Raw genomic sequence first — 23,070 nt, forward strand, 5'->3', positions numbered from 1 at the left:
GATTTTGTTTTGGATCACAAGCGAATTTGTTAAGAAATACATAATGTTTATGATGGCTCAAGTGATCTTACAAATGCCAATAGAACAACTCGCAAGCTTCCCATATGGAAGATAGGGAACAAAGCTGAAAGTTCACCACAAATGAAGATCAACCTTGTATACGTATTAACACTTTTGCTTCAATATTTCCATTTCAAACCTCGTTGAAGAAATATGAGTTGAGATCTCCAATTTCAATAAGATTCTTCTATAAGTCCAACAAATTGTTCCATATCTCATATCCTAGAACGTTCTATGTTTGTTCATTCATATAGTGGATCGCCTCAAACATTCAATTACAAGAAGCTCAAATCTCACCTTCTAATTCACAAAAAGAGACCCAATTTTGCTTCAAGCAAAACTAATTGTTATCAAGAAAGAATGAAAAAACCAGCTCTTTCCCTAGGGAAAGCTTCACTTTACAGTTACAAGTGACTCGCAAATACGCCCACTGAAGACTTTCTTCAAACACAAAAATTAACCCCCCCACTCAGGGTTCGTTAAGACTGTTGAAGATGCTCATATTGTAGACAGTCTACTCTTACTTCACTTAAAGCAGAAATGAGCCTTGGCACTAACTTGCCTAGCATCAGTTTAAACCCAATCGAGTTTGAATCTTCCCCACTCCTCTCGCTTCTGCAGGCATCGGTGGTGAGGGACCCCACCAGACTACCTTTCATGTACTCATCACAGGCTTTCAGGATGAAAGGACCGCGTGTCTGGAAATGCTGCTTCACAACTTCTTCAAAATGCTACAATTGCACATGAGAAATGAATTAGATACAAGAAAGTGTTTCTTTCATTATTACTTAGAAGTGGAAGCCGTAGATGAAGACTGCTAGCAATCATGGGTACAATAACAGGTAATACATCATCAGTCATTGCTCATCCATTCTCACAAACAAATAAATATGATTAATCCATTCAGAAAGAGTACTAAAAGGGCATTGAAGATTCTTGGAACATAAGGCAATATGAGGCAGACAAAATGTGCTTATTACCTTTGGTGGCCTTCGCAAAATATATAACATTGTCTTGCAGTTTAACAAGAAAGTGTTCTCATTGTAAGATAATGAATTCTTCTCCCCTTCGGCTGTTCCAACCTGCTTATCATATCCGGCTTCATTGAAATATGGCTTTGAGTTCAAAACCAACCCCTGAAGGGAAACTAAAACTTGAAGAATGCTCGAAGAAGATGGGTCCCACACTTCATTGCCCTTCCCGTTCCATGTATTTAGAAGGCTAAGGCAAACTTTTCCATCCTCATATAAGTTTGGATTTATCCGCAAGCCACTAGAATGATAATATGCTGACTAAGAATTTAAAGAAGCTTCATAAGTTATAATAGACTAAAAACAGCTAAGCACATACTTAAATTGAAGATCTTTCTGCCAAAACACATTCATGAATAATCCAGTGCCACTTACAGGTGGAACTTGAGGGTATTCTGGTTGAAGCTGAAAATCAAAGAAGAAGAGGCCATCTTGGTAAGGTGTACCATATGCTCCCACAATGACAGCCCTCAATAGATCCATTCGATCCTCATATACCCGTACATAAATATCATCTGTTAAATAAAGTATAAATTTTTTTACTCAAAAGTAAAGCTCTAGTTGCATCTCATCCACATAATGTGGAAAACCTTTCAACTGAAAAGCTGATGAATTTGCTTACTAGGTAAATTCTTCTCGAGTATGCTCCAGTCTTGCTGAATTTTCTTGAACCACTTCTTTCCACCACTCATGTTCTGCAAATTAGATACACAAAATGCATGACCAGGAAACCACATCTGAATAAGAGGACCACGTAAATCTAATTTTTATATAATAAGAGAATCAAGAATTTACCAGTTCACCACCGGCTAGAAAATGATGATCCTCAGGTTCTTTAGCTATATCAAAATGTTTGAAACTGCATGAATCATCAACATAGCATGCTAATTGGATCATGCCATCTATTACATTCTCTTCAGGGCCTGAGGGACCAGACAAAGGGCTAGATTCTTCTCTAGTCTCGTGAGTAGTCTCCGCTGTATGATTGTCCTTAGCATTAGAGTCTTCTGAGCTAAGTTCATCATTGGCATCTCTTTCCGATTCAGAACACTCTGATTCATTTGAATGTTTAGCGTCTGAACCTAGAATAGGAGTTGAAACAGGCCCATTTCTTCCTCTCAAGAACAAGCCAGATGCTAGTCGTGTAACAAACCCGAGAGCAGCCAAAGGAATTGACAAAGGCCCACTTCTTGCAGCATTATTCTCTTCAGGATGATCGGTAGTGCACTTCTCCATCTCATTCTGGTTGTCATCAGTATTTTGCAATTTCACTTTCTGGACACAATTGCTAGTGAATCATTTTAATGCAAGGATAAAAGATCAGGGAAAGTAAAGAAATAAGTATACAGTTTTATTAGATATGAACCTCTCGATCATTCTCAAGCTCATCTTCACTCCCTTCAAATGTTTCCCAACTAGCTGCATCGTTGACACTAAAGTCATTGCCATCCTCATCATCCCGGCCCACCACATAAATGGCTTGAGGACCCACCTAATGCCAAAAGGATAAAAAATGATGCAACTAATAAACTTGCATACATATTGGTGAAAGAGGAACTTTGGTATTCCTAAGTTGTCAATGATAGATATCATCAAAACAAGAAATCTAAACCTTTAAGTGGTTTACGTTTTTGAGGTTAACATCACTAGCTTTGGAGAATTTGGAAGCTCTTCTCCCATAAGTAGACTATTATGTACCAAATGAAACAAGTCAGGCAACCCCGCAAACAGACCAGAAAGTGTCTTTTATTTTATTGTTTTTAACAACATTACCTTCTTTTTCCATTAATAAAGTCGAAATGAACATACAAGTATGAATTTGAGTACAGAAAATAAAAAACCCATGGGACCATATATTTACCTTTGAGACCATTCCATCAGCCCATGTAACTTCAATATCACCATCTTCAAGACCAGTTATATTACCAACCCATGACAAAGAAGGAGATGTGGCATCAGTGTTTGATATCTCTTTAGAATTTTCAGACTGTCCTTTACTAATTCCAGTTCCACTAGTATCCACCTTAGATAGCTCCTCTCTCTCTTGGTCCCAAAGAAGATATTCAGAATGAGGCTCCCCACCAGTTGAAAAAACTGGAGACAGCCGCACAACTAGATCTCCATAGCAATAGTCATAATCAGGATGCTCCTCCAGTTCATAGACACTCACCAGCTCCTCATTGTCAAACTCGCGAGGATCCTCAGGCCTGGCAACTGGCTTCAACCACCTCACATGTGCAGTACGATCTTTTGCATTCATAGTTCTCACAACTCCAACCCTTTTGACTTCCCCATCTTCCACTTCATCTGAAGCCTTTTCTACCACATATTGCCCAGGACAAAATTCCTGGTCCCCTGGACTTTCATTTGGAATAAGTGTTGTAGAGTCCCGTCCCAATTCTCTGCTCCCATCTTGCCATACTACATCCACTTTTGTCTTGGTATTCACAATCTGAAAAGCTCTTTGAAAAGTTTCACCTTTCCTTCGACGTTTCTTATCTTTTCTGATTACAACTTTACATAATTTCTTGCGAAGGAAAGTTCCACCATCATGGACAGGTTCATTTGGAACTGAAGTCAAATGGCTGCAAGACCCTGAATCTATACTTGGCTTGTTTTCTAGAGTTCTCACATTTTCATCTAAGTTAGTATCTGGAATTACTTGTTCTGAATCAATTTGTCCTAAACTATGCTCAGCTAGAATTACTTGTTCTGAATCAGTTTCTGCCAAACTATGTTGATCTTTATCAGTTAAATCAGCAACAACTCTACCATTGCAGTTCATACCTTCATTTGAACTATGCTGATTGCAATCCGGAACAGCAGATTTTTGTGAAGACTCATAAAAACTGGGTTGAAGCAGACACCAATCACCTAGCTGCCAACTTGCATGTGTAAAACAAGACAAGAGGGTCAAATCCTTTGGTTTTTGCTCCTCACGAGGTACACCAGTTGACTCAGATCCAAAGCCAGGGTTTGCTGAAGCCATCCAATAAACAAAAACAGACCCTGCTTGGACTTTCGTAACCGTACCTTCCACACGGTTAGCCTTCCATGCCCCAGAAAGCCACCTTGAGGTCTTGAAAACAGATAATGAGGTAGCTCTAACCCGTTGACCTGGGTGGTATGGAAAGTTCGCATCTTCTATGGTATTCTTGGAAACTGGCTTGACCTGTGTAGGGTTTGTCTTCAGGACCTTACAACATGATCCATCATCAAATAAAACCGTCACATTATCCACAACCTCATCAACCCTACCAAGCCAATGTCCAAGGACCACATAATCGCCCATGGCGAACTCCCTAACTCGTTGTAGAACTTTGGACGAGACGTCTTTTATGATTGATCCATCGGCCGATTGCAGATCAACAAAGATATGAACATCTGTGACAACACCCAATTGTCCTGTGGGATCTGTAACAGAAGAGACAATATCTCCATGCAGGAAGCCCCTATCTACAACTGTAATTTCACTAAGACTGTTTGTTGTTTCAGAATTGTCAAGCCAGATTATTCGCACTTGGCCATCTTTCAGACTATCATCTTCATCTTCATCATCTCCATTATTGCCATTGTCATCACAATCATGGTTAGTACCTTCATAATCCCCACCCCCATCATCATTGTCAACACTCACATCTTTGTCATCTTCATTGTCATCATCATCATTATCAGCACAATCATCGTCCAAATCACTGTCTGAATCTGCATCACCAGCCACCTCTTGGACAATCCCGAGCAGACCTTTTGTCTTGCAATTTACAATGTCTTCCCTGTAAACAAATGGTCCATAAGAGAGGACTTCAGTCGACTCCTTGTGTGATCTGACTCCACTAGGAAATACTTCCCCAGGATCCTTCCTTGTGCATTCTGTTGATACCAGGTCCATCACTTCTGTGGACTCATCAGATTTAGAAATGACCTCAGCAACGCGCTGATTCCCCATCTAAAAATGAAATGTGGAGTTAACACAAAACATGTAGAGATCAAAAGTCAACAAGTGAACCAGCAAATGTTCTACACAATATCAACTATATTGCATCAAGCAAAATGAGAAGGTTAGGACCAAACACCCTGGGAGCAAAAAAAAAAAAAATGACTAGAAAGGCTTTTGTGGAATGAAGAAATTCAACACTGATTCATTTGAAGAATAGAACTACTTAAGAAGTAGGTGGAAAAGGGCAGAGGATTTGTGTGCTTTATTTGTGCAAAGAGAGCCTAAACATATTAGCTAATTTTCAACCACGAAAAATGGTCTTTGCTCATTCTCATTTTGTTCAAAGACATGTACTGGAAAAAAATTGGTGGAACCATTCAAGGCAAAGCCTAGGAATGGTCCTTTTCTTCATTTATATCCAAGTCAAAACTTTTAAGATACATGTGTGTGTGTGAGTGTGGGGTGTTTCTATTGTGAGGTCTTGAGTTCAAGTCTCATCGGAGGGAAGGGGTGTGGAGTGGATATGTAATCAACATTCAAAAAAGAAAGAAAGGAACTTTCAAGATACTTTTATATCCACTTGAAGATTGACCCTAACACCTAAATAACATCATATAAAGATGGACTTTTAGCAAGCAGTCATGGAATGGGTGGTTCAGGCAACTATCTCAGAGCTGGAGATGTGGATCTCAAAAGGAAAACAGAATATTTTAAATCTGGAATTTTTGGTAAAGCAGTTTTCAAAAATTTTGTTCTTATAGAATTCTAGCAGAATATTTTCTGGAAAAACAAACTAATCAATATTTAGCAGATGTAAAAGATATAAAAAGGTACACATTAGAGAGAGAGAGAGAGAGAGAGAGAGACTTTCAAATCTTGTAAGACACTAAAGATCTCCAAATTTAAAATTTTGCTTTTCTAATTGGCTGAAGTTTGTCTGCCATAGTCAATGAGAGATTCTTTTCTGAATGGTGTTGTTGGGAAATTTGTGGTACTAGCTTAGAGTATATTGACATTGGGAAGTTGATATAAAGGCTTAGTTGGACACTTTGAGTCGATTTTATATCTAAGTGTCAACCGCTACTCAACAACCCAACTGTAAAAGCACAGATTGTAACTAAGCTTCTAATCTAATGAGGAATAGACACGTGTGTTGGAATTGCAAGCAAAGCGCATCTTGAAAGGAACTGAAGGTGAACAAGTTGTATCCCTGGATCCATTTTTTCCACAAGTTGGCAATTTTACAAGACAAACTAACTTACAACTCTATATCAAGCTTATAAACAAACTAGGTAGAAATATCCTATACATGGAGAAGGTAAGAGCCCAAGTATCTAAACCATGGAACTGTTAGACGTTTGGAAGCCTACTGATAATTCTTGGAAACCATGCTTTAATAGCTACCTATAGTTCTTGTATAGCTGCTGCAGATGAACCACTAGATGTCTATGGTCCCATCCTTCTAAAGGTTAATTGGTCACCAAACGCCAAAGTGAACTTTTAGGCAACACCGTTAATTTGGCGTCCCTCTTCTTCAAACCATTTCATTTAGTTAGGGAGGAAATTAGTAAAGAAACTCTCCGAATGCTTTTGAAATCAGATAGTGAAAAAGGTAACTGATATGATTATTCAAAATCGAACACTTGCATTGCTCGGAAAGAAAGGTTAATGTTGCTCTCGACCATCGTTTCCTCCATCACAGCACAACATATTCAAACAACTACAAAGGCATTAATGTCCGTCCACCAACCAAATGATCCATCCAGCAATCAAACACGTCTACCATTTACAAAATACAAGATTAAAAAGATATTGAATTATCAACAATTCAAAAAATTAATGCAGGAAACACACTTTAATATAAGAGAGCGGTCCGAGCACCCACTTACGCCGGAGAAGCTGGTCGAAGAAGATTGGAATCTCAACCAGCGAAACGAGCTCAAAACCCCGTGAATCTACTCAAAAAGCCGGATCGCACGATAAAGAAAAACGAGGAATTGGAGCTGAAAACAGGCGTTCAGATTGCAGCAGCCAGAAGAAAAGAATCAAATAGGAGAATACGAATAATTGTGAGAGATTTATATATATATATATATATAGGAAAGGGGAGAGGAGCTGCGAGGCCTATCGACGAGAGAGACAGAAGAGGAAAATTTTAGCCTCCTCTTCGTATTGGTACTCGGGAGTCGCCCAAGAGTTTTGATTTGGAGAAATGAAAACGGAGATGTCCTGTATTTTGTATTTGTCAGGTATATTCCTTTTGATTTTGTTAACCTCACGCGTGCGCTCGCAGGGTCTGTGTTGGGTCGAGTTAAAACGCGAAATTCGACCCGACCCGAAGATAAAAATACTCTTATTTGATTATTCAAATAAAAAATGCATCAATTTAAGTCATTTACATATAAAACTTTAAAAAAATGATAATGGGAAACAAAAATGAAAGTCTAAGAATTTGTGCACTATTGGAGGTGGGCATCACCTTGGGTAAATGGAGAGCCTGACTTGATCTGAAAATCAAACATAGGTTCGAGGTTTCTCTCTCACCCTCCAGAGCATAGATGGTATTCTAGGCGGAGATGGATTTTTTCGAACTTGATCGAAATACTTTATATACCATGAAACCGATCCAAACCTGAGTAAAATACCTTATATACCTTGAAATTGATACAAAACCAAGCTAAATCAAAACCAAAACCAAATGCCTTATATGCCAATATTCAAAATTAAAAGAGTATATGTATTTAAAAACGAAAAAGAGAGAATTCCCTTAAGGTTTGTTTGGAACCCCGTGAAAAATAAAATACGATTTTGTGTTAGTGAAAATAAGAATTTGATCATTATCTCATTTCACTGACTATTTTTTAGGCTAAAAATTGTTAAATTCTCATTTTTTCCCAAACAAACTCTTAATTTCATGAGGTATTCTTGATTATCTTTTACTTTCATGTTGTAAAACCGATTTATTCATTATAGTAGTTATATATTTTTAAAAAAAATTTAAAATTTTAAAAATTATCAAATAGTAGATCAGGCCATGGGCTGAAATGGGGATGAGTCGAGAATACTAAGACGGGGTTGTAGGGAAGGGGAACGCGTTCGGTAAGGACAAGGTTTGGTTTCCAACTCAATTCAGGTTTTTCTAGATTGAGGTTTGGATTTTTAAAAACCCAACCCTTGCTACCCCCTATTTAAGACTTTATATTAAAAAAAAAAAACTAGAAAGACATTTTTACTTTGGTACCATTAAAAAACAAGGATGAGGGCTTTGTCCTTAGTTTTTATGTCCAGAGTTTAACTAAAAAGATCCTTGGCTGACAATTAATGCAAATTCCTTAGTGAATAAAGTAGTCTTTACACAAGGGTTTTGTAGGACATCTGCCTTAGTTTACAAGAGAAGTTTATCTCAAAATAGATGGTATGGATGTTCTCCCCTGCAGGTGAACCTACCCTCCTATGTCAACTCATTTAAGGGACAAATGAATAGTTTTGTTGGGACAGCTATAGGTCCAGAATCTAGAGCAACAAGCCACCCATTTCTTTGAATAGACTAGAGAATCAATTCCTCTGACAGTTTCATTTGGATCATCACAATGCAAGCATCTGTTCTTGTTTTTTTTTTTGTTTCTTAATGAAAAATATGTTGAAGAAGAGCTTGAAAGATCTCTTGTTCTTCTGTTCCACCTGAAGAAAACCAGAGGGAAGAGTTGAAGAAGATCATCTTTGTTATTAAACCAACTGATCCTCTTCTCCCACCAAACCAGCAAACCTAGCTGCTCTAGTTATTGCTTTGTTATTAAAAGAACAGGAAATGAAGATAGAATAAGCACACAATCAAACAGGCTGCAGCAGTTTGAAGTTCTTCAGTTAACCTTTCCACACTTGCGCCTCACTTCTCCCTCACCTGTGAGGCTACTCATCTTCACCATGGACTTTGCGAAGGCATCGTGAAAGGCTTGTTGGGAAGAAGCAAACTTGGAGACCAGAGACTTTGTTTTAGATGTCGTCAAAAGGGCCTGGTCTGAAGAGAACAAGCTCTTCCCTTGAAGGAGTTGCTTGAAGTAACTGTTATCGAAAGTGGTCGAACTCGGATCCATGGTCGCGCCGGCGTTCTTATCTTTGTTTTTTGCCGGGCAGACGTTCTTGAGGCTCGCCGTGAACGACGGGTTTAATGTTGGATCAACGTCATGACTGCTGTCGAAGTTGTGGATCCTTTTTTGGAAGGATGAACAGTGGGAAAACCCTAGGGTGTGTCCACCTGAGAGAGCTACCAGGTCTTCACCGGAGAGACCTCTTTGAGAGAAGCTTTGCATCAGCTGGGAGACGTTGAAGGTGGGTGCTGGGAGCTGCCTTGTATCACTTGCTCTTGACACTCTTCCATCTTTTCTTCCTTTAGGAACTTCCCAGTAGGGTCCTCCGGACTACCAGAGACCAAATCATTAAATTACATGAAGAAACGATGCTGAACCTGAACTGGTTAAGATTGAAACACAGAGAAATATTCTCTTCTTCTAGCTTACCAGAGCTACAGCATCTCGAGCAGTAAGAGCCAGAATATCAGCACAAGAGACAACTCCTGGGCAGATGGCTTCTACTGCTTCCTTCACATTGTCGATGACATAAAATGCATGGAGGGACACATTAGGAGGTCCATCCTTCTCCGCCGTGCTCGTTCCAACCGAGCTCAGCAGCACCGAGCCATCACAACCCTTCAGAAGAGCAAAAACGCAAATACAGAGTTAACGGTAACCCAGAAAGAAGAAACAGAAAGAGAACGAAAGAAAAGAGGCGCAACCCGAACGAAGCAATCATGGAAATGCATTCGCAGCAACGCCGCCGGCACCGTTTTGTCACTCGCCGTCGCCTGCTTGACCGCATTCCTCACTGTCTTCTCCAATTTCGGGCAGGTCTTATCATAGTAGTTAGAGCTCAGAGCATCAGTTCTGAGAGGAGAGAGAAAGAAGAGGATCGCGAGAAGAGACCACACTTGTGCAACCATGGCTGCCACTACACCCAGAGCTTTCTTCCACATTGGTGTGAGTGGAATCTAAGCCAGAGAGGGTATTTATAGTTAAAAGAGGATGTTGGAGCTGTTACAGGGAGGAATTTGATGCCCCGATGGTGGTAATCGATAAAGAACATTTGGTGAGGAGAATCTCCATCGTTTGGTCACCGACTCAAGTCACATGTGCTCCTCTTTTGCATGGATAAGAGAGCAAGATTTACTCGCGTGAATGAATCACATTCATTAAACTAATCGATCATACTATTAACTTTTACAAACACTTGCTTTTTTGTTTCACCGAATCCTTTATCTACCAACATCTTAGAAAAATCCATCTGCAAGATCTACTCACGTGAATGAATCACATTCATAAAACTAATCGATCATACTATTAACTTTGACAAACACTTGCTTTTTTGTTTCAGCAAATCCTCCATCTACCAACATCTTAGAAAAATCCATCTGCAGGATCTATTCACGTGAATGAATCATATTCATAAAACCAATCGATCATGAGTTGAGATTTACCAGTGCTAGTTCTAATCGATTCATTCACAAAACCAATTGATCATGAGTTGAGATTTACCAGTGCTAGTTCTAATCGATATAGACTAATTCAATGCTCGACATCCATTCGTATCGGATTCTTGGATACCCAATACTAACGTGACAGACCTCAATCATAATCTTAGAGAAAATTTTCAAAGTCACACATGATTTTTAATAATATTTTTCATTAAGTCCACAAGGTTATAATCACATGAAAGTTATCTACAAGACTATTGCTTGTATGAGATTCCAATTTGATAATGACACCTCTACTACAACCTCCACGACCTTGTCTTTGAATCCAAGAGAGTTCAATCAATTATGGAACCCTTTAGATTCAAGGGCCTTAAAATCAATTTTGACTAAATTTCATCTATGGTCCATATTTCAATTTCCAAAGACTATTCTTGTCTCCGGTTGTTGGTAACTAATCCGTGATTAAGCTAATTAATTAGGAGAGATTAAGGGCTAGGGGCTATGGACAAGACTTGGGTTCCAAGGAGGAGGATTAAATGTTTGTTAGTTGGGGTGGATACATTGTCAAAAGAAGGGTTGGAATTGGGTTTGGTGGAAATAAATTTCCTTTATGGATTTGGGAAGTTTTCTTGTGTTCTATTTAGATTTTTAACTTTGGATTAATACATTTCATAATAAAATGTATTTTTTTAGATTTTTTAAAAATATAATATTTTAAATTCTAGGTTTCCTATTTAAAATATTTTATTAGTATTACATAAATTATTTAATTAATTTAAAATTAAATTATTTATCTATTTTATTTATTCTCATGCATCGTAGATGATTTTTCGCTAATTTATTAGACTATCGTGTGAACTGGTGAAGGGTTTATTATCCACCATAACGTGTTACTTATGTGTTACTTTGACCTTCTAAGTAAGTATTAGATATTGTATTTTGTTTAATAATTTTTTATATTTTTAAAATATTTTTATATGCTATTTTGTTTAATATTTTTTTATATTTTTAAAATATTTTTATATGCTATTTTGTTTAATAATTTTTTATATTTTTATAATATTTTTACATGCTATTTTGTTTAATAATTTTTTATATTTTTATATGCTATTTTGTTTAATAAATATTTATTTTTATATTTTAAAAATATTATATATATATTTATTAAATTTTCTTTCTATTTTTCTAGAATGATCAGAAATACCCTCATTTTAACCAGACCAATCCAACAAAAACCAAACCAACCCACCAAAAACCTAGCTAGCCCAACTCAGACCCACTCCCATTTTCTACAGCATTTAGAGTCTGCGACAGTTGCTGCCATCTGAAACAGGCTGGAGGGGGAAAGGAGGAGAAGATGATCGTCTGCGTCGCCGTCGTGGGCCACCAGGTGAGGACATCATTACTCTCCATGCTTGACTTATATTTCGATCTTCTGTTGTCAGTTTGTGATCTTACGGGTGGTTCTCCTCTTTGTTGTGCAGAATAATCCCTTGTATCTTCAGAGCTTCACGGAGGCCGATGATGCTCTCAAACTCCACCACATCGTGCATTGTTCTTTGGATGTCATAGATGAACGAGGTCTCTCTCTCATTAGAATACATTTCTTTGCGAATATCGGGGGTTTTCCTGGGTAGATAGGTCTAATTTCTACTGAGACATTATAAGTATGAATTTAGCTTTTTAGGAAAAAATTCATGTTATTTTTTATTGGTCTATGTTGTGTATGTTTGATTTTGGAAACTGGAAATAAGCAGTCGTGTCTTATTATTCAACTGACCGAGTGGAGAGAAGTTAATGTACCTTTGACTTTTCATTTGTTTGTTCACTGAACTGAGAAAAAGTAGACCTAGATCATTTTATGATGTTGCGATGGTTGACGAATAAGCTGACAGTGAAATCCAAACATGCAATTTCGCTTCTGAATTTCCTTTTACCTTAGTGCAGAATCCATCAAATGAACCAGGCATTTGACCATTCAGTGATCAGGTAGGATAGACTAACTTCTCTTACAGATGATTGAGTATGATTCTGGGACTTTGGGCTAGCCTTTCATGTAGGTCATTTTTATAGATCCAGTTGCCAGATACAAATGAGATCAAACACCAGGGCTATACATGAGCATCTGAAGTTTTTTTTTTGTATCCTAATTTGCCTTCAAAATCAACCTCTGATACGAGGTCAGTGAAATGGTGGATTTTATTGATAGCTTTTAAATGAACAGCATTCTTGATAAAGCGTTTTGTCTGTTTTCTCACTTTGGTTGTTGGTGACTGCTTGCATGTGATTAATTAGTTTCCCTTTCTGCTTAATTTTTAGGAGAAAGGAAAATCCCATTTAGTTAATCTATGGAAGCAAGTTAAGTACTTTATAGTTTATGGTAAACTACATCTGCTTTTTCTCAACTTCTTTAGCAGCTCTCATGTGTGCTCTACTTTTTCAAACAGTTAATCATATTAAATCCATGAAAGCCTTCGACACTTTTGATTCTTAATGTGTTATTGTCTTCCGGAAAATACTAAATCAGCTTTTGTTCTTGTTTGAGATTTATTAATTTGTGTTGGATTTAGGATCCCATGATCATAAATTAAACGAGCAGCAGAAGGAGAATGAGAGAACAGGAACGAGAGGGAAAGGAGAGAAGGAGAAGAAGAAGAAGAAGAGAGGGACGGGAGTTTGAAGAGGTTGGAGAGAGTTTGAGAGAAAGAGAGGGAAGGAGGATTAAGTTAAGTGACGTGCCTAATCATTAACCTAATCCTCTCCCTCAATGTGTATTTATAATAATTGAGGACTCAATAATTACATCAATACCCTTGACCCTAAAAAGAGAGGAAAATGGACAAAAATCAAAGATAATTTACATCATGCCTCTATACTTCGAACTTATCTTCCAACGCTTTGTAAGTTCAGGTAATTGAACCATGTAAGCCGCAGCTTTTATCAGTGTGGTTAAGATTTGGTTTCTGCCTCAACAATGGGTAGATATGTTATGCTGCTTCTCATTTTCACGTTGTGGGGCAACCAGTTGCAGGGCCATTATTGCCGTCAGTTTGTATTTCTGAGACTTTAGTTTACTGATTAGTTTAGGGAAATAACAAGCTATTTCCTTACCCAATAAACTCTCTCCTGTGACTTGCTTTCTCAAAATGTCAGCGTACTAATTTTCCTTGTCTTCTGTTGCTGTCTTTTTGTTTGAATTTAAGTTTTGCTGCAACATGTTTTGTCTGTCAAAAATTCAAATGATATTCACCATGTGATGTTCCAATTTTGGTTAGAGGGTTGCTTTGAACAATTTTTGTTTTTCAAGTCATTTTCTGATGGGCCCTTGTTTTTAATTCGGATTTTGAGTTTACTTCTGCTGCATCTGTTTCAGTTTGAGACTGTTTGTGTTATATCAGAATGTGCTTTCATTTACAACATGATCCTGGAAATGCTCTTTAATATAAAAAGGACTCATACAGCTATACATTCATATGGTGGACAAGGACTGACAGACTGACTTAAATAGAATTGACGCATCTGCTGTTTGTTTGTATTTGAAGCCTTTTAGCTTGAATATATCTAGGAAAAAATATTTCCCCTGGTAACTGTTTTGGTTGTCTTCATTAATCATTTTAGCATATCTTGGAAAATGTACAACACATATTCTGTTATATGCGTGTTTATCCTCTTTATTGTAGTATATGTCTTTGAAAATATATCACATCTTCTCAGCTTTATGCTTATCTTCTCTTGCATTAATTATGGTCCCAGCTATTGCTTAGAAGAACTTAGACCTAACTCTGTAGTTTTCAAAGTCTATGTATCTTTGCTATTTTTGAGGTTGATCCTTCTTTCCTCATTACCTGAACTTGGGCATGCTAATCCATTGGTTCTGTTGAACTTTTTAAGTGAAGAGTGACTTAGTCTTGTGGACAGCCTGCATTTTCGTTTTATTAAATTATTTATGATGGAGTTGATAGACGAATCCTTGTTCAAAAAGTAAAAAAAAATGATTATCCAACGATAAGGCAATCTAGTTTCAATTTCCATGTACTGTCGTTCCATTATACTTTCTAGATTTTTTATTGATGTTTCTTCAAGCAAGTTTTTATGTTGATTAGTTTTGGCTTTAAATTTTTTAAGAAAATGTGCTCTTAAAATTGTTGTTGTATGGCAACAGTTGATGGATCTGATAATAATGCAAAATTTATGCTGACTTTTCCTTTTGTTTTTTGTTTTAACCTTCCAGTAAACAATCCAAAGAAAACTGGACCAACATTAAATGAAACATTCCTTGGTCTACTTTATCCTACAGAGAACTACAAAGTGTGAGTTTATGTCTGTTTTCTTCTTTGTACTGTTATAATTTTCTTTATATGGTAATACTATTTTCTTGCTTTTGACACTTAGTTTCTCATTAAAATTGACGATACGTAGGTATGGGTATTTGACAAATACCAAGGTGAAATTTATTATGGTCACAACTGATCTTGATGTCAGAGATGTGGATGTGAGAAATGTAAGTTGGATCTATGTTACAATGATTTATCTCATCTAAAATTTGTATCTACATTTGTTTACTTTGTTCTTATTAGTTAATGCTACTACCGTTACTTTTGGAGTCCTATGCATGCAACTATTATGAAGTGCAATCAATCACATCAAATCCTTTATTCAACATTTTGGATCAATGTTATAAAAACCATACTGGTTCTGGCTTCAAACCAAGTTCACTACCAGTTGAACCTATAACATTTACTACATATCAAGTATTTTAACCAGCTTTTTATTAGGTTTTTACTCTTGTAATTTTTAGATATGTTTGCTTTCCTTATTAGTTGACAAGTTTTCTTGCTCACTCCCTGTTATTCTTATGGCCACATATAGTCCATCCCACTTTTCCTTAAGATTACAATATATTAATTTTTATTTGAATCTGTGATTTATGTGGAAAATGATTTCTGGTCACCTTGTTTCCAATAACAGATTTGCTCTTTGATGGATCTATTGCAAATCTCTTTAAATCTGTTGGTTTTTCATTTGTTTTTGTTTACTTCACAGTTCTTTAGGAGATTCCACTCGGCCTATGTAGATGCTGTGTCAAATCCATTTCATGTTCCAGGGAAGAAAATAACCTCCACTACTTTTTCCCAAAGTGTGAGTGCAATTGTCAAGTCATTTGGATCTAGTGCAGCTGTGTAAGACAGTGTCTTCATTGCGTATTCAGAAACTATGGAGCTTATCTGATTTGCTCACTTTTCCTTTCATAATCCACCCATATTGCTCCATGAAATACAACTTTCTAGTGATTTCAACTTAAGTGCATTCTTTATCAAAAGCACTCTTAAAAGGGAAACTGTAAAACGTCCGGAAGATTGTATAGGTTATGCATTTAAGTGTAGCTCCTCTCTCTTCCTTTCGGAAGTTATTCTGTCTTGCAATTAACTGATGACTTAAGTTGTCTCCCTCTCACTCGAGGTGTTGTAATCTCATACTGTCTTGTCGATGACTTGTAGCTGTGTTGTATTGGTTATATGAAGATGTTATTCAACTCTCCTCAGTATGAGCAAAATTTTCGACAAACTCTACGGATCAAGAGGCTTTTTAGGTATCAGGATAAAGGAGTCGGTTCAAGTGAAGAGTGAGAGAAACTGAGAAAGTTTTGAAGGAAATGGTGTTTAACTCAGATAATAATGCTTTATTCAATCACGCAAAGACTTAAATGCATTTTGCTGCTACTTCAAATTGTTGTAGTTAATCTATATGAACGAATCGGTCCGGTAAGAAATCAGAAATTTTGAGCTCAAACTCTTTTTGTTATTTGCATTGTACCGACAACAAAATCACATGAGATAAAATACTATTTAACTTGCAAGACGCAACAATCCACATCTTGAAGAGGAGATTCAAAGCAGATGCTTAGAATCTTACATACAGTTGGTCTCACCGTCCTTCTTGATCAGAATGGCGGGCAGCTCAACAAGCAGGCCTCGGCCACCATTAATCCCAAAACCCAGAAACTCAGAATTGCGCATTGCTGGTAAAAGTCTGACCAAAGTGCCACCCTGATGGAACTATATCAGGGAAGACCATGGTTTCTCCGTCTGTTGTTGTAACCTTGAACGACAGTGATTGCCCGTTCAAATATGCATTGGATTGCCAATTGGCTCCCCAGTTCCGTGACATCGCCATCCAGTCTGTCTTGGAGCCCTTAATCCATGCTGCTTGAATCGATCCAGCGCCTGCAACGTTGTGAATAAGGACAAGCTCGAAGTAGTCTCTCCCGTTGATCGTGAACCTCGCTCCGCCCTGCTTCTTGCAGGGAACCCTGCAACATCGGTGAGACAAACTTCTTTCATATCATCTTTTTGAGATTTTTGGATTTATCCCTTTTTTTCCCCCCTCAAAACGACGAAATTTGAGTTTAAGGAGACAAGAGAGCGATTAACAACCTTTGGTACATGACGGGTACTATTCCGCCACGGTAGATACCGATCTGTTCCCAAGCAGGTTGAGCCATGTCGAAGTGACGAAGTGGAGGGTTGCACCATCCTCCGTCGTTGTTGGGGAGGGCGAAGTTTGGCGGGCAGAAGTTGGTTGCAGTAATGGTGATTGATTTTCCTTTGAGACACCATCTAGGATCCGTGTGGTAATCACAAATGATCTTGTAGCATTCCCCGCATGAAGCTCCATTGTTGAACAGAGCAGTACTCAGAGCAGCAGTCCTGGTCCCATACCCAGTCGAGTACAAGTTACCGTACCCACAAGCACCCCCTGTGTTCGACAAAATTCCACTGAAAATGAGCCTTTTTACATAGCAGACATTCTTGGATGATTCAGTGCAAATTTGATAAATTTACATACCCATTGTTCCGGAGGCGTCACTGCCGCCGTAGAACGTTGCATGAGCCTGGTTCCAGCCAGAAGGCGCAAAGGCGTCGACCTGAGCTGACACATAACAAAGAGCTAAAGCAATCGCCAAGATGACGAAGCACTGAGCTGCCATCAAAGAAGGAAGAGGAAGACGAAAAAGATGACGGTGAGAGGACTTTCCTCACATTAAATGGCTTGTATCCTACCCTGAATGGGTACTACGCCGTCCTTAAATAAGGAGCAGAGTAGATACCCATCTGCAACAGAGCTCACATGTGGATTGCTGCAAAGCAAAACAAACCGAGTTTTTTTATTGCAATGCCATCCTGCAACCGACGTCTTATCGCCACAGCAGGACAGAACTACTTCAATTATTCCCAGAGAACACACCACATGTGGTGTGCACATGACATGTAGTAAACATGCATGTATAGCTCATGTTGAAACCAGAGTCTCTCGATATTTGAGGAATTGATAGAAACAAACTATATTTTGCTGTTGAAATCCCCATCTTTGTAGGACTACTTCAGGAAATGATCGCATTATTTGATAAGATTTGTCACATTATAAGAGAAATTCATCAGAATGAGGTAAGTTGCAGTGGGTAATCACTGAAAGATTAACACATCAGTTCCACTAGTTCATCTTATTATTCTGGGTCATACAAAATGTGCAGGTCTTGTTCTGCCGATAAGCCGAATAATGGATCAAAACTGGGTAAGAGACAACCTCAGAGAGGTTTTCCAGGTTGACTGTTATTGTAGCATAATAAGTTTGAAGAAGGTGCTGGCGTCATTGCCAGGGATATTTTGTCAGATTTGAACACACCCATTAACTGAAACAAGAACATGTCTTTTCGCTGGGCCATTTCCAGTAAGATTGATTCAGGCTTCAGCAATCGCCGCCGACCACGGCAGGCAGGCGGCCAGATATGGAGTCACTAGTTGTTATTGCTTTGCCATTTTCTGGGCTATGAGTGTCACGAGCAGTTTAGTTTTTTACCTAACTCTGCTTGAGTTCAAACTTGAAATAAAGCTATAACCAACTGAACTGACTCATAGTTTTTTACCTAACTTTGCTCTGAGTTCAAACTTGAAATAAAACTCGATAAATATAACCAGCCAAGTTCAGTTTGTTAGCTTATGAATTAACTCGTTACTATAAAACCTGTCTCTAACCCGAAACTCAACGGATTTTTTTTCTTCAGAAATCCAAAGACTTTGTGTTAAAAGATTGCATCTCAATTATAAGCGTGTCAGGATTCCTCAATGAAACTGATTACTCTCACCACATGGTGATCATATTCCAGGGTCACTAGTCAAAGCATTAAATTTATAAACCAGGAAACTCTGCTCTTTGTTAGTGAAGTATACAATTAGAGAAGGGAGGAGAAGATCAGAAGGGGCTTAAACCACTATAAAGAAAATTCTTTTTTTGGAGCTAGATGTAGGCACAATAGTTTATACAAATTGGGTTGAATCAAAATGAAAGTTTAAAAAATGAATATAAAAACTAAGCTACAAAGGTTATAAGAGGGGAAGAAGAGCAGCCGTCCTACATCTCTAAAAACTTTGGGTGGTCACGCACCTATGCCACCACCATTAGCATTGATCGGTCCGTTTGATCTAAAAATATGGCGACCCCTTCCTCGATACTGGCCCCTGCCTTGACCACGTCCACCTGCAAGAAATGAGCTTTCAGTAAACTCTGAAACAATTTAACCAAACCCATGAAAACTGTAAATAATCCAATCCAACCATTCTAATGAGGCACCATACCACGGCCCTGAACAGGCATTTCGTCATTGTAGCCGTTTCCATCTAGCTGGTGATCAGCAGGACCCCCATATCCTCTTCCACGTCCCCGAAATCCACGAGCCCTTCCATATCCCCATCCACGGCCGCGACTTCTGTCATAACCTCCATCTGTATAGTCACCATTGAAATTTCCATTTCCTGACAACAAGGTTTCTAAAGTCATTATCTTTTTGAGTTAAATGTTGCCATGGTAATTTCATTCAGAAAAGAAATAAATAAGTCTCAATAGAATCTGGAGCATTGTTTCCATGTTTTAGAGAAAAATAAAAAAACCTAAAAATTACTGGAACATAACCCACCTCTTGTCCTTCCCCGGCCCCTGCCACCACGTCCTCTGCCTCGACTGCTTGGAGAACCCTCTGCATTGCCAAAGATGTCAACGATAGAGATCATGGGAAAAACAACAAAGTTCATAACATGCCTTCCACGTTGTCAATGGCTTTTTAGTTACCTCCTTCATAATCAAATTCGGTCAAAGGTTTAACCTGCTCAAGTGGTAAAGGAGACTGGAATCTGCAGATGGCACAGATATATTATCTCAAAACGAAGCCTTTTTGTCATTTATAATATTTTTTAATGGATAAATCCAACCACCTAAATGAATATAACAGAAAACATTCAAATTAAGTAAAGCCTCCAAAAATGGACATTTGGCGTAAACATGCACATTGTGTTCTGTGAAAATCCATATCCTCAAATCTGGACGCTGAACTGTTATCTGTTGACAAACATATATGTATCTTAGCTTTAAAATCATACTGCAGTGCGTCTTTCCCCCCCTAAAATAGCCTGAACTGAGACTGTGCTGAGAGAAGAAAGGAATGCTTCTCCAAGAGGGAAGTTGTATTGCAACATGACTTGTCAAGGCAAGATTACCCATCAGAAGATATTTCAAAAAAGTGCACGCATACCAAGTCTCATGCCAAAATAAATTTTAGTTGGCACATTTAACTCAAAAAGAAAGGAACAATATCTCATTGGCATTTTGTCGCACTTCGATCAGCACTATACAGAGAAAAGGAATAGTTGCTAGGTGGACTCTGGAATTTGCTTCCCACCTTCCCATTAGCGAGCTAGTCCTATTAATTGGTGTTTAAAAGCTGTAACTAACTGAAACTCTCCATAGAGGTGAGAAAATTGTCCCCATGGAAACTCATTTGAAAGTAGAAACCAAACCCTTCCTGAGTTTATCAGGATACCTTTTTTAAAAAGCTGTTTCAGAAATGTTTCTGGAACTTCAAACTAAAGTGCAGTAAAAATTTATTGGAATTTAAATTAAAAAATCTATTATTACATAGATCAGAAAGTAGAAGTTTCATATTCCATGTGATATCCATTTTGTAGTTCACATTTCTGGCATATTGTTTTGATCATGATCCCTCTTTCCTTTCCTATTCTTGCTTCCTACCCAGGCAACTATGCTGAAAAGACATTCAAAAAGAAAAACGAAAAATTACTTTAACTTCAAAATAAGAAAAACATCTACTTTTCAGCTTATTAAATGTGCCCAAAACAGCAGTAAAATTTATTGTCAAGAAAATGTTTAACTTGATTATGGACAATAACAATGGTAAGCATCTGGCCATTGCCAGTTGATAGTGACATTTTTTAATGAAAATTAAAAGGAAAAAATAGCCAACATGTACACACATTAGCATGTAGAAGAGAAAAACAATTCTTACTGACCCAACAGAAGATGCATCCAGATCCTTCTTGGACAATATTATAGTAATCATTGATACATGCCGTGTGGTTTCAATGCTGCAAGAGAGGCAAAAGATTCATTAGAAGAGATGCACAAATTTCAGGATGCCAATATGCCCGATATAGCCTCATAACAACATTGATCCTCCCCTTTCAAATCCAGCTTTCCCCAACAAAAATTAAATCCACACGTGGTTCAAATTTAACTTTCAAGATCAAAATATTATTGCAATCAATATCAGATTCACATGTGGATCTTCAACCTCAAATGAATCTCAGTCATTAAGCTACTTACGACAGGGTTTTCAAATAAAATTTCCACTCCTCCAAAAATAAAGATCTAAAGAATTATAAATACCTCCAATATTTTCAAATTTCATCAGATTTATAGATTAACATCATTCTTTTAACATTCAACAGACAGAAATACTGAATAAAAAGGACAAGTCTCACAAATATTGATGCAGGAATGCATGATGACACTCTACTTTTCCTCTGTAATAAAATCATGAAGTTCAAAAGTAGATAGGGCTTCTTACGGAAGAAGGCCTTCCTCAAGGGGCTCCCATGTATCAGTGATATCAGTTGATCCAATTGCAGTATTTTGATGAAGACCGGCTATCCTTCTCTGCGTTACGCTTACAGTGAGTTACTTACAACATGACTAACAATGAAAAAGAACTTACTTACAACATGACTAACAATGAAAAAGAACAACTAAGTGTTGTAGAAGATACTTTAATTAGTTCCACAATCATCACAGTCTTGTTGATTGCCCTTCCCATTGCCTTGAAGACAATCTCATTAGAACCTTTTTCCTTCAAAATATGGACACATTATCGGTAAAATACAAGTGAAAAAAGATTCAATAATTGACAACAGTAAGAACACAAGCGCTACTATCCAGATAAGTTACTTTATACATAACTTTTTTATGTACAACAATGAAATTTCAAAAAAGAATTCAATAATACACGTATGCTGCATAAATAAGAAAAGTTATTTTTAAAGTTTAGAGGATGTAAGATTTTAAGATCTAAAGATAATAAATGGACAGCCTGGGAAGGTGAATGCCACCATATGACTGCCATTAATCAAGGGAAGTTGTCACATAGCTATGACAGCAGCAGTATGAGTTTTAGAGATCTTTTTTCAGATTTATTTCTGAAATTTTACAGCACAGACACGGGAGTTGGCATTTAGAAATCAGAAAATAACAATAACAATATCTTCTTAGACACTTAAAACCATGCTACTAGTACCCACAGGTTGAGGCAAAGTGAATCATTTGATCCATTGCGCCAAGAAGTCGAACCAGATAATACTACATTCCTCATATCTAATAAAACTAAATAGTGAACCACTAAAGCACATAACGACGAAAGAGGCGAAAAACCAAAAAAGTTTCTAGCATCCAATCAGTAAAAGCAAAACTTTTACAGCGCAGTGATATCAACTAAGGGCTAATTTACTATATTACGAACTTAGACTGAATAAAAGGGTCAATCTTTCAGCCTCGGATCACAGCAATCCATCATTCGCTCAAAAGCAACCACTCCACTCCATCAGTAACAAATTCAATAAACTAACATAGAACATAAGAACAAACAGAATACCTGAAGTAGACTAGTAGCGTAGGTGATATAGCTTCCCATTCTCCCCTGCGCCGTAATTCTTATCTCATTCTCATTAATGGGCGTGTCTGCCTTTGGTTTCTCCACCCTCTGGTACCGATCCATCCTCTAAACAAAACCACTCGACAAAATCAGCCACTTCAGAAATTGGAAAAAAAAAAAAAACAGACAGGATAAAAGTTACAAGACCGAAGTAAAAATAAAAATAAAGCATTATAATCAGAAAACACAGCCGCGAAGAGAGTAAAGCAATAGAGCTTCGCAGACAATCACAAAATGCAGAAACGAGAAACAGTAGAATGTACATAAGGGAAAACAAAGAACCTCAATAGAAAAGCCCCCTCCTCCGGCTTCGTTTCTTCGTTTTCGCCCTGAAAACTCTTTTGCCGCGATAACCTTTTGTTATATAGAGACTTTCAACTTCAATCCAAACGGCTTCCTCTGTTCCAACGGCGGGCTCCTTCGTCCTTCCGACTAGGGTTACTGACCAGCGTAATTACCGAAG

At 37.7% G+C, this 23,070-nt stretch overlaps 5 protein-coding genes across 5 annotated transcripts; 1 reads left to right on the forward strand and 4 right to left on the reverse strand.

Moving 5' to 3' along the window:
* Positions 1 to 251: 251 nt before the first annotated feature.
* On the reverse strand, positions 252 to 7,192 carry LOC137939099 (probable ubiquitin-conjugating enzyme E2 23). Its single transcript, XM_068784288.1, has 8 exons — positions 6,918 to 7,192; positions 2,953 to 5,037; positions 2,458 to 2,583; positions 1,887 to 2,366; positions 1,714 to 1,786; positions 1,467 to 1,606; positions 1,041 to 1,352; positions 252 to 791 (listed from the first exon to the last, which is right to left on the reverse strand). Exons 2-8 carry the CDS (start codon positions 5,035 to 5,037, stop codon positions 540 to 542), a joined length of 3,468 nt encoding a protein of 1,155 aa, XP_068640389.1. The 5' UTR covers positions 6,918 to 7,192; the 3' UTR covers positions 252 to 539.
* Positions 7,193 to 8,599: 1,407 nt separating this feature from the next.
* Positions 8,600 to 10,047, reverse strand: LOC137939390 (peroxidase 64-like). The gene is made up of 3 exons (XM_068784658.1): positions 9,821 to 10,047; positions 9,546 to 9,734; positions 8,600 to 9,446 (listed from the first exon to the last, which is right to left on the reverse strand). The coding sequence occupies exons 1-3, from the start codon at positions 10,022 to 10,024 to the stop codon at positions 8,889 to 8,891; spliced, it is 951 nt and encodes a 316-aa protein (XP_068640759.1). The 5' UTR covers positions 10,025 to 10,047; the 3' UTR covers positions 8,600 to 8,888.
* Positions 10,048 to 11,845: 1,798 nt separating this feature from the next.
* LOC137939257 (uncharacterized) lies at positions 11,846 to 16,044 on the forward strand. Its single transcript, XM_068784492.1, has 5 exons — positions 11,846 to 11,945; positions 12,040 to 12,136; positions 14,787 to 14,865; positions 14,975 to 15,056; positions 15,599 to 16,044. The coding sequence occupies exons 1-5, from the start codon at positions 11,913 to 11,915 to the stop codon at positions 15,737 to 15,739; spliced, it is 432 nt and encodes a 143-aa protein (XP_068640593.1). The 5' UTR covers positions 11,846 to 11,912; the 3' UTR covers positions 15,740 to 16,044.
* Positions 16,045 to 16,374: 330 nt separating this feature from the next.
* Positions 16,375 to 17,715, reverse strand: LOC137938282 (expansin-A11-like). Its single transcript, XM_068783263.1, has 3 exons — positions 17,402 to 17,715; positions 16,990 to 17,311; positions 16,375 to 16,865 (listed from the first exon to the last, which is right to left on the reverse strand). The coding sequence occupies exons 1-3, from the start codon at positions 17,541 to 17,543 to the stop codon at positions 16,559 to 16,561; spliced, it is 771 nt and encodes a 256-aa protein (XP_068639364.1). The 5' UTR covers positions 17,544 to 17,715; the 3' UTR covers positions 16,375 to 16,558.
* Positions 17,716 to 18,813: 1,098 nt separating this feature from the next.
* Positions 18,814 to 23,064, reverse strand: LOC137938283 (uncharacterized). The gene is made up of 9 exons (XM_068783264.1): positions 22,890 to 23,064; positions 22,548 to 22,673; positions 21,669 to 21,749; positions 21,471 to 21,559; positions 20,914 to 20,988; positions 19,679 to 19,740; positions 19,527 to 19,586; positions 19,189 to 19,365; positions 18,814 to 19,090 (listed from the first exon to the last, which is right to left on the reverse strand). The coding sequence occupies exons 2-9, from the start codon at positions 22,668 to 22,670 to the stop codon at positions 18,990 to 18,992; spliced, it is 768 nt and encodes a 255-aa protein (XP_068639365.1). The 5' UTR covers positions 22,671 to 22,673; positions 22,890 to 23,064; the 3' UTR covers positions 18,814 to 18,989.
* Positions 23,065 to 23,070: the final 6 nt, after the last annotated feature.

This window comes from Aristolochia californica, unplaced genomic scaffold, assembly GCF_029961685.1.
Source record: "Aristolochia californica isolate CCGP_79_NKW_82.1479 unplaced genomic scaffold, dmAriCali1.0.hap1 SCAF_8, whole genome shotgun sequence".
NCBI lineage: Eukaryota > Viridiplantae > Streptophyta > Magnoliopsida > Piperales > Aristolochiaceae > Aristolochia > Aristolochia californica.